This window comes from Mytilus edulis, chromosome 8 (assembly GCF_963676685.1).
Source record: "Mytilus edulis chromosome 8, xbMytEdul2.2, whole genome shotgun sequence".
Classification (NCBI taxonomy): Eukaryota; Metazoa; Mollusca; class Bivalvia; order Mytilida; family Mytilidae; genus Mytilus; species Mytilus edulis.
This window is the reverse complement of record NC_092351.1, coordinates 740,194-752,498: the sequence shown is the minus strand read 5'-3', so window position 1 is coordinate 752,498 and position 12,305 is coordinate 740,194. Positions and strand designations below refer to the sequence as shown.

The 12,305-nt window shown below is 33.7% G+C and overlaps 1 protein-coding gene across 1 annotated transcript; it reads right to left on the bottom strand.

Moving 5' to 3' along the window:
* Positions 1–7,553: 7,553 nt before the first annotated feature.
* Positions 7,554–11,807, bottom strand: LOC139484544 (thioredoxin domain-containing protein 9-like). Its single transcript, XM_071268273.1, has 2 exons — positions 11,662–11,807; positions 7,554–9,841 (listed from the first exon to the last, which is right to left on the bottom strand). Exon 2 carries the CDS (start codon positions 9,836–9,838, stop codon positions 9,164–9,166), a length of 675 nt encoding a protein of 224 aa, XP_071124374.1. The 5' UTR covers positions 9,839–9,841; positions 11,662–11,807; the 3' UTR covers positions 7,554–9,163.
* Between the last annotated feature and the right edge of the window lie 498 nt (positions 11,808–12,305).

Below are 12,305 nucleotides of genomic sequence, written 5' to 3'. Positions count from 1 at the left end.
TTGGAAAAAAAAGTTTGTTTCCAGTTTTTGGAGAAAAAAATAATTTGTTTTTGATTCTGAGAAAAAAAAATTGTTTGTTTGACCCTCAGCTGCCACTATATGTAATGCTAAAATTGAAAGAGAAAAATTGTTTTCGACTTGTCGCAAAAAACATAGATTGTTTTTCGCCGCAGGCGAAAAAAAAAATTTGTCCAGAAAAAAAAACCATAGCCCCCCCAGAAAATCAAACGGTTGCTGCCTAACTCAGTTGTTTATAGCCGACTGTACGATATAGTTGTGTTTTTCTGATTGTTGAAGGCAATATGGTGGCATTATAATTGCCTAATACCACTCCATTTAAACTCTGGTGGATAAAGTTGACTTATCGTTATTCGTACCCCCTCTCCTCATTTTTATATTATATTTTTGTTTACGTAAGACGAGCGTTTCATCTACATTAGACCCACCAATGGCGCTAGAATTTTACGGAACACTAAATGGGCTTTGTCAAAAAATATAGTTTCTTTCTGCCGTGCACATTTGTAGATTTTTATCTATTTTCAATTTTTGCGAAGAAAAATACATAAAAAATGCTTTACTAAGATAGCGATTCTGCGTATTCAGCTTTTTTCTGCTGTAAATAAACACAACACTTCCCTTACGTCCCGTTTTGAAAAATGTACACGTGTCCTTTCGTCACTGAACAGTAACAGGAGCGTATATTTACGATAACAGAAAAGACAAGTGACTGTCGTAACAGAAAAGACAAGTGACTGTCGTAACAGGAAAGACAATATACATGTACACTGTTGGGATAGTATGAAATAGTTTCTAGTTGTTCTTTTTTGCAAAGATATAGCTTTAAAACCTTTCGGGTATACCCATAGTCGAAAATGTAGAGGCAAATAAAGACTGGTTACAATTTTAATTTGAAATATATTAGTTCGATATATCTGTTTATAATGTCAGTGTCCATTATAAATCTATTGGACAGTATGATAAAAGCGTATATTTTCTTTATACTAAATTACAAGAATAAATTTTTCTATTCTAAACTTAACATTTTCTAATCAAATATTTTTTTAAAGCAGTATGTAAGGCTAATCCGCAGAATATGATATTGGATTAGTGGTAATAAACTGATATCATTCACAGAATGTATTGGATCAGTGGTTATTAACTGATATCATCAACAGAATATATTGGATCAGTGGTTATTAACTGATGTCATCAACATAATATATTGGATCAGTGGTTATTAACTGATGTCATCAACATAATATATTGGATCAGTGGTTATTAACTGATGTCACCAACAGAATATATTGGATCAGTGGTTATTAACTGATGTCATCAACAGAATATATTGGATCAGTGGTTATTAACTGATGTCATCAACAGAATATATTGGATCAGTGGTTATTAACTGATGCCACCAACATATTATATTGGATCAGTGATTAATAACTGATGTCATTAACATAATATATTGGATCAGTGGTTATTAACTGATGTCACCAACAGAATATATTGGATCAGTGGTTATTAACTGATGCCACCAACATAATATATTGGATCAGTGGTTAATAATGGATGTCATTAACATAATATATTGGATCAGTGGTTATTAACTGATGCCACCAACATAATATATTGGATCAGTGATTAATAACTGATGTCATTAACATAATATATTGGATCAGTGGTTATTAACTGATGTCATTAACAGAATATATTGGATCATCGGTTATTAACTGATGTCAGCAACAGAATATGTTGGATCAGTGATTATTAACTGATGTCATCAACAGAATATATTGGAACATTGGTTATTAACTGTTATCACTAACAGAATAAATTGGATCAGTGGTTATTAACTGATGCCACCAACATAATATATTGGATCAGTGTTTATTAACTGATGCCACCAAAATAATATATTGGATCAGTGGTTAATAACGGATGTCATTAACATAATATATTGGATCAGTGGTTATTAACTGATGCCGCCACCAACATAATATATTGGATCAGTGGTTAATAACTGATGTCATTAAAATAATATATTGGATCAGTGGTTATTAACGGATGTCATTAACATAATATATTGGATCAGTGGTTATTAACTGATGCCGCCACCAACATAATATATTGGATCAGTGGTTAATAACTGATGTCATTAAAATAATATATTGGATCAGTGGTTATTAACTGATGTCATAACAGAATATATTGGATCAGTGGTTAATAACTGATGTCATTAACATAATATTTTTGATCAGTGGTTATCAACTGATGGCATTAACATAATATTTTTTGATCAGTGGTTATTAACTGATGTCATTAACATAATGTATTGGATCAGTAGTTATAATCCTGGTACCTTTTGAAAACTATTTTCATCACTTGGTCGATGCCACTGCTGGTGGACATTTCGTCCCCGAGGGTATCACCAGCCCAGTAGTCAACACTCCGACATGAATATCAATAATGTGGTCATTTTATAAATTTCCTGTTTACAAAACTTTGATTTTTTCGAAAAACTAAGGATTTTCTTATCCCAGGCATAGATAACCTAAGCCTTATTTGGCACAACTTTTTGGAATTTTGGATCCTCAATGCTGTTCAACTTTGTACTTTTTTGGCTTTATAAATATTTTGATAGGAGCGTCACTGATGAGTTTTATGTAGACAAAACGCGTGTCTGGCGTACTTAATTATAATCCTGGTACGTTTTGATAACTATTATTAACTAATGTCAATAACAGAATAGAGGGTTTGGATGGGGTTAAATGATTAAAGAATAATGCCCTTAAAAAATGAAGAATAGAGAATAACGGCCAAAAAAAATGAAGATTAGTGAAATGCGTGGTCTATTTTTTTGAAAATTAGAGATAAAAGGGGTTAACTTTTTGAAGATTAGAGAAAAAAGGGGTGAAATTTAAATGTTTACAGAATAACAGACCCCCCTATCCAGACCCTCAGAATATATTGGATCAGTGGTTATTAACTGATGTCATCAACATAATATATTGGATCAGTGGTTATTAACTGATGCCACCAACATAATATATTGGATCAGTGGTTATTAACTGATGTCATCAACATAATATATTGGATCAGTGGTTATTAACTGATGTCATCAACATAATATATTGGATCAGTGGTTATTAGCTGATGCCACCAACATAATATATTGGATCAGTGGTTATTAACTGATGTCATCAACAGAATATATTGGATCAGTGGTTATTAACTGATATCATCAACAGAATATATTGGATCAGTGGTTATTAACTGATGTCATCAACAGAATATATTGGATCAGTGGTTATTAACTGATGTCATCAACATAATATATTGGATCAGTGGTTATTAACTGATATCATCAACAGAATATATTGGATCAGTGGTTATTAACTGATGTCATCAACATAATATATTGGATCAGTGGTTATTAACTGATATCATCAACAGAATATATTGGATCAGTGGTTATTAACTGATGTTATCAACAGAATATATTGGATCAGTGGTTATTAACTGATGTCATCAACAGAATATATTGGATCAGTGGTTATTAACTGATATCATCAAAACAGAATATATTGGATCAGTAGTTATTAACTGATGTCGTCAACAGAATATATTGGATCAGTGGTTATTAACTGATGTCATCAACAGAATATATTGGATCAGTGGTTATTAACTGATGTCATCAACATAATATATTGGATCAGTGGTTATTAACTGATATCATCAACAGAATATATTGGATCAGTGGTTATTAACTGTTGTCATCAACATAATATATTGGATCAGTGGTTATTAACTGATATCATCAACAGAATATATTGGATCAGTGGTTATTAACTGATGTTATCAACAGAATATATTGGATCAGTGGTTATTAACTGATGTCATCAACAGAATATATTGGATCAGTGGTTATTAACTGATATCATCAAAACAGAATATATTGGATCAGTAGTTATTAACTGATGTCGTCAACAGAATATATTGGATCAGTGGTTATTAACTGATGTCATCAACAGAATATATTGGGTCAGTGGTTATTAACTGATATCATCAACAGAATATTTGCTTTTTAGGCCGTACAGTGATCTATAGTTGGTAATTTCTGTGTCATTTGATCTCTTGTGGAGAGTAGTCTCATTGGCAATAATACCACATCTTCTTTTTTATATACCATCCTGAATATACTTTCAATGCCACCAAATATCAGTAATCACACTGCCACTAAATGAATACTATACTGAAACAACTCTCCTCATGTAGATCATGATACAGGCCACCAAATATCAGTGTCCACATGACCACCCAATGAATACCAGACTGAAACACTCTCCTCTGGTGCATCATGATACAGGCCGCCAAATATCAGTGATCACACAACCATCCAATGAACATCAGACTGACACAACTCTTTTCAGGTAGATCATGATACAGGCCACCAAATATCAGTGTTCACAAGACCATCCAATGAATACAAGACGGAAACAACTCTCTGCAGGTAGATCATGATACAGGCCACCAAATATCAGTATTCACACAGCCACCCAATGAATACCAGACTGAAACAATTCTCCTCATGTAAATTATGATACAGGCCACCAAATATCAGTATTCACACATCCATCCAATGAATACAAAACTGAAACCATTCTCCTCATGTAAATCATGATACAGGCCACCAAATATCAGTATTCACACAGCCACCCAATGAATACAAGACTGAAACAACTCTCCTCATGTAAATTATGATACAGGCCACCAAATATCAGTATTCACACATCCATCCAATGAATACAAAACTGAAACAATTCTCCTCATGTAAATTATGATACAGGCCACCAAATATCAGTATTCACACATCCACCTAATGAAGACAAGACTGAAACAATTCTCCTCGTGTAAATCATGATACAGGCCACCAAATATCAGTATTCACACATCCACCCAATGAATACCAGACTAAAACAATTCTCCTCATGTAAATCATGATACAGGCCGCCAAATATCAGTATTCACACATCCACCCAATGAATACCAGACTAAAACAATTCTCCTCATGTAAATCATGATACAGGCCGCCAAATATCAGTATTCACACATCCATCCAATGAATACAAAACTGAAACAACTCTCCTCATGGAAATCATGATACAGGCCGCCAAATATCAGTATTCACACATCCACCAAATGAATACAAGACTGAAACAACTCTCCTCATGTAAATCATGATACAGGCCACCAAATATCAGTGTTCACAAGACCACCCAATGAATACAAGACTGAAACAATTCTCCTCATGTAAATCATGATACAGACCGCCAAATATCAGTGTTCACAAGACCACCCAATGAATACCAGACTGAAACAACTCTCCTTATGTAAATCATGATACAGGCCGTCAAAAATCAGTGATCACACAACCACCCAATGAATACCAGACTGAAACAACTCTCCTCATGTAAATCATGATACAGGCCACCAAATATCAGTGTTCACAAGACCACCCAATGAATACCAGACTGAAACAACTCTCCTCATGTAAATCATGATACAGGCCACCAAATATCAGTGTTCACAAGACCACCCAATGAATACCAGACTGAAACAACTCTCCTCATGTAAATCATGATACAGGCCACCAAATATCAGTGTTCACAAGACCACCCAATGAATACCAGACTGAAACAACTCTCCTCATGTAAATCATGATACAGGCCACCAAATATCAGTGTTCACAAGACCACCCAATGAATACCAGACTGAAACAACTCTCCTCATGTAAATCATGATACAGGCCACCAAATATTAGTGTTCACAAGACCACCCAATGAATACCAGACTGAAACAACTCTCCTCATGTAAATCATGATACAGGCCACCAAATATCAGTATTCACAAGACCACCCAATGAATACCAGACTAAAACAACTCTCCTCATGTAGATCATGATACAGGCCACCAAATATCAGTGTTCACAAGACCACCCAATGAATACCAGACTAAAACAATTCTCCTCGTGTAGATCATGATACAGGCCACCAAATATCAGTGTTCACTAGACCACACAATGAATACAAGACTGAAAAAACTTTGCCATTATGATACTACACACCTTCAATAATTTGTAGGCAGATATTTCATTGGTTGATAATAATGACCAGAAAAGTCGAATTTTGTAAGATCCTTGTTTGCTAAACAAGAGGCTCTCAAGAGCCTGAATCGCTCACCTGGCAAACAATGCCTTCGGCCATGTTTTTTGAGGAAATAGAAAATAAAACACAAACTTTATTTTATACACCCTACTGATGATTCAAATGAAGTTTGGTTGAATTTGGTTGAGTAGTTTTAGAGGAGAAGATTTTTTAAAGTTAGCAGATATGATGAACAAATTGTGAAAAATTGTCATTAAAGGACAATAACCCCTTAAGGGGTCAATTGACAATTTTGGTCATATTAACTTATTTGTAGATCTTACTTTGCTGATCATTTTTGCTGTTTACAGTTCATCTTTATCTATAATAATATTCAAGATAATGACCAAACACTGCAAAATTTCCTTAAAATTACCAATTAAGTGGCAGCAACCCAACAATGGGTTGTTTGATTCATCTGAAAATTTCAGGGCTGATAGATCTTGACCTAATGAACATTTTTACCTCATGTCAGATCTGCTTTAAATGTTTTAGTTTTTGAGATATAAGCCAAAAACTGCATTTGACCCCTATGTTCTATTTTAAGTAATGGTGGCCATTTTGGTTGGTTGGCCAGGTCTCCGGACACAATTTTCAAACCAGATACTCCAATGATGGTTGTGGCCAAGTTAAGTTCAATTTGGCCTAGTAGTTTCAGAGGAGAAGATTTTTGTAAAAGATAACTAAGATTTATGAAAAATGGTTAAAAATTGACTATAAAGGGCAATAACTCCTAAAGGGGTCAACTGACCATTTCAGTCATGTTGACTTATTTTTAGGTCTTACTTTGCTGAACATTTTTGCTGTTTACAGTTTAACTCTACCTATAATAATATTCATAACTAAAAACAGCAAAATTTCCTTAAAATTTCCAATTCAGGGGCAGCAACCCAACAACGGGTTGTCCGATTCATCTGAAAATTTCAGGGCAGATACATCTTGACCTGATAATCAATTTTACCCCTTGTCAGATTTGCTCTAAATGCTTCGGTTTTTGAGTTATAAGCCAAAAACTGCATTTGATCCCTATGTTCTATTTTTAGCAATGGCGACCATGTTTGTTGATAGATAAAAATTTCGGATACAATTTATAAACTAGATACCCTTCAGTTAAAGTTTGGAAGTATTTGGCCTAGTAGTTTCAGAGTAGAAGATTCTTGAAATAGTTTAAGACGACAGACAACGACGGACGCCAATTGATGGCATAAGCTTACTTGGCCCTTCGGGCCATGTGAGCTAAAAAAGTGTGGAATGTGTATTTTAACATGATTGTTTTCTAAATGTGATTTTTGAAGACACTGGGGAGAACACATTATGATAAATAGGCCAAATGTATACAAACACATCTTAATTTTCAAACAAATATTTATTCAGAAACCTATAAGGTATTTTTCACTCTAACAATAATTACATCATAACATACAACCACATAAAATTAGCATGTAAAGCTCCATAAAGATACATATAATATGGTAAATTGTGTGGTTATTACAGCAATTCACATTCTTATATAATATTAACCATAATATGCCAAAGTTACTAATTGAATGATAGCTAATTAATGTCCAGTAGCAAATACTGTAAACCAACTTATTTTCGCGAGTAGAAAAATAACACGAATATAAATCGTCGCGAATATGTCAATCTTTGATCTTTCCTTAATAAACTTCATCAAGTAAATCAAATAATAGCAAAATTATAAAGCTGCGAAGTGGTCAAGAAAGGGTAAAACGCGAAATAAAGTATACGCGAAAATAAGTAGGTTTACAGTATTACATTCATAATGAGATTAATACTATTATGAGATATTTATACACCAAGCTTTGTAATGAGTTGATACAGTAAGTCAATTTACAGGAAAACACTTCACTCAGAGATCTTATTCCAACTGTTGGCCATCTGTCTTTTCTCTTCAGTCTTGTAACAGAAACATTAAATATGGTAATGAGTGATACATGTATGTGAGTTACATGAGAGGGATAATAGCTTGCTAACATAATAATGAATGTTCTGCAAGGCTGTGTAACACAATGGATTCAAAATTGGAAGAATAAATATTGGCCATAAGGTTTACATTTGTTTTAGAAGACCCCTAAAAGTATCAAACTTAAAAATTCTAAAAACCCAAAACACATGAAATGATTTCAACTTACTAAAAGAGTACTAGTATAACAACCATGCAGTGTAAGCTTACACTGGGAAAAGTTGGATACAATTTCAATATTCCAGGTTTAAGATTTATTAGTTTATTTTGCAAGTATTACAAATGTATTTTTCTTCTTTCCATGAACTTGAAATTTCTGTTCATTTTAATGATCTGGGTCAAATCAGATTACTGTAAATTCAGAAATTAATGCGAGCTTTGTATTATTGCAAAAAATGCTACAGAGTTGTAAACGCAATAATTTAAACTCGCATTTTGAAATATCTTATATGAACTAAACAAGATTTTTCTCAAAATTGTAAAAATTAAAATCGCATTTAAGTCTAAAATGACAAAATCGCAATAATAAATGCACGCAATAATTTCATGACTTACAGTATTAATAACTTTCCAAATGTTATTGTTTTAATATTCTAACCAAAACAGCTTAAAGTGTTGTTTTCAAGATAATTTTTAAATGTCTCAAAATCACCAAAATTAAGAAGAGAAACTGGACCAAAATACTCCAAACAACAAAAAAAAAATCCAGCAAACTCAATTGTATATGTACACAAAGGGCATCATAACAATTGCATTTTTTCAAACTGTTTTCTAAACACTCCAAATTTAAATTTACCCCCCAAAAATTCAAGATTTAATCAAATATTTATAAATACATGTATATCAATAAATAAAATAATTTGTACACTGTAAACAATGGTAAATATATATGTTTTCATTAAGTTTTCAATTGTCACTGGTAGTGAAGCCTTTAATTAAATGACAGTTGGATCAGCAAAATTGTCTTAAACCTCTACCAATCGTCTTCATCGCTGGAATCATCATTCCTTCCACGAATTGTTTTGCTTGTCTTGGCATGTCCTAAAATTCCTGTCTTTTTCTCGCTTGCAACACTTGGTGGTTCCAATAAATCACCACTATAATTGATAACATCAGCACGTCCTAAACGCCATTCTAACATTTCTGTTGGAAAGTCATCTTTACCTCCCATTTCATCAAAACCAACAATATAGTCTGTTGTTTTTCCATCTTTAGCCACACACATCGTAGGAAGGACAACAATCCTCAATCTCTCTATCAGAAACGGGCATTTCTCTGCATTGATCTTTGCAAATTTTGTTTCCATATGCTTATGAGCCAAGATTTCTAAATGTTTATCTACAATTTTACACCTAAATGTACTGTCCCGGTAAAAATGACAAACTACACGCTTACTCTTTTTACACATTTCAAAGAATTCTTTTTCATCTAGAATTTCAGTGTATTTGCCATGACCTTGTGTCATCCAATCCTGTTTTTGCTTCTGTGCCTTTTTCATCCCTTCCATTCGTTTTCTGCGCAGACTTTCGAAATCATCTTCATCCATGTTGTCAAGACGATGTAATTCAGCATCCACTTGCTGTTCCATCATCTGAGCTGCCTGAGTAAGCTGATTCTGTAAAGCATCTTGAATCATTGCGTTCGCCATTTTCTAGAAAAAATAATGGTAAGGTAGAGATATGTTACAAATGCTTCAAAAACTATTTTCAAAACTACAGGATGCGAATTATTTTATGTATAATTAATATAATATAATTATTCACTTTTATTTATGTTGATACAATAACTTATCAACCAACATATACATGTATATATGATAATTGTAATAACACAGTCCAACAGCCAATGGTGAGTCATATATCTGTGGTTGTTAAATCATTTTATCCTGTATTTTCTCACAATTTGATTAATAGCTGATAAATTTCAGTGTAATTTTTTTATTGTGTCAACTTGAATTTTCTCCCTTAAACCATTTCTAAATAAAATTTCCTGCACGAACTTATCAACTGTCCATTTGGTATCTTTCGTCCCTCTTTTATCAAATATACAGCTAATCTTTGGCTAACCAATTGAAAAATATTAATAGAAACTTGTTTTAAAAGCAGTGTGCAATTGTCTTAATATGGAATGAATCATAAAAAAAAAAAGCAATAAATAAGTGGCGTTTGATAAATAAATTAACACAAAAAAGAATTTACCAGATGTCATAAACCTGTGTCATTCACATTGCCCAGGATAAAAAATTATTAGGTTACACTTTAGCTGTTCAAAGTCATATATTAAACAGTGGCAGATCCAGCAGAACTTTTTGTATAAAGAGTGGCCCTCTGACTGACCTAAGGGGGGGGCATCATCAGTTTTGCTGGATCCGCCTACGTTAACTGCCTGATTTTTTCTCAGGTACAAAAAAAAAATGTACATAGACATAGAATATTGCAAAAAAATCATGGATTGTATTTTGTTGGACAAAGAACTATTTTCCCTTTTCAGTGGGACAATGCAAACCTTCTACATCATTTGGCTTCTGTTGTCATGTTGGAGAATAGTCTCATTGGCAAGCATACCGCATCTTGTAACAATATTGTATTATTGGATTTATTTGGAATTTAAGGGTTTAATGTTGAATTCTAATATGACATACATCAAAATGCATTGACAGAACAATAATACAATGAGATCCTAGTTTTTATGAATTATCTGGAAAGCGTTGTACTGGTTGTCATGGATTTTTTGTTACAACATCTCAATACAACCCCTCTCAACCCTAATTTTCAATTCAATTCAATATTTTATTGGAAAGAGCACAATTGATCAGGTCAGGAATAACCACCAATAGGGCTCTTCACGGTTAGTTCGGCCATATTGGATAGGGGGCAGATTTTTTGGAAGGAGGTGGAAATGGTATGAAAGTGTGGGAAATCCTATGTGTGTTTCCAAGCAACAGCTCTGTTTTAATGATGTTTTCCCGTATTTTTCACACCATTTTTACCTCTATTATGAAAATCTGCCCCCTATCCAATATGGCCGAACTAACTGTGAAGAGCCCTATTGGTGTATTATACCTCAATTGACGTATAATCCACCAATTGACATATAATGGTATAGACCAATTGGTGTATAATTCTTTGTTTTTCAAAAGAAATTATTCTACCAAAATGGAGCATTGTTTTCTTAAAACCATATTATGGTATGAAAACTTGTCAAACATTCCTAGTTCAGTATAGTGACTCGACTCCCAAATGGTGCAATACACATATTAAAAAAACAGAACTGGAAAACTCTTTCAAAGAAAGTTTCCATAGCTAGTAGCAGTCCAAACCTAAGTACATACAATACACAATAATACGAGTATAATTTATAAAGTTTTGCACCAAGCAGTTTTTCAATCCCCCCTTTTTCCTTTGTTTTGTTTTTTTCCTGTATTACACTTGTATTTTTTCTGTGTTATTAGTTTTTACGAGGAAAACATACCTTGAGCTGTAAAACTGTTTTATGTGAAATGAATTATTTTGTTGGTAAACGTCGTTTTATTTGATACAGTTTCTATCTGCTAGCTGATTCACGTTACTAGTCCCAACGTGAATTGCGAGAACTTATCTCTTGTAACATGAATTTTGATTGGACGATTAAAATTTTTGTACCAATCGAATTTGGGTTTGCAAAGTTGACTTAGTGATCATATAAATATTTGTTTGGGGATCACAAGGGGTTGCACGACGACGTCATTAATTAGCGGTATAAGTCAAATCGGCACCTGGCCCCCATATAAAAATCAAGCGGCAGCTGATCAAATCGGCACCCAATACGTGATCTAATTAGGGACTTTCTATAAGATGCGTTCTATCACCTGCATGGTGAAATCGGCACCCATGTATAAGAGAGGAGGTAGGAGGTGTCCTGATCCCGAAACCCCGGGCCAAAAAACACCTGATCACGAAATCCCGTGCTCAAAAACACGAAATCCCGAGGTCCCGAAATTCGAAAAATAGAATCCCCGGATCCCGAAAGGGTCAATCCCGAGCTTAAAAACACCCGATCCCGGAGTCCCGATAAGGTCCTATATCCCCCCTCATATAAAAAGTAAAAGCGGCAGCTGGTCAAATCGACACCCAATA

What these genes read in the sequence shown, in the direction of transcription:
- LOC139484544 (XM_071268273.1), bottom strand. Translation starts at nt 9,838, where the DNA reads ATGGCGAACGCAATGATTCAAGATGCTTTACAGAATCAGCTTACTCAG.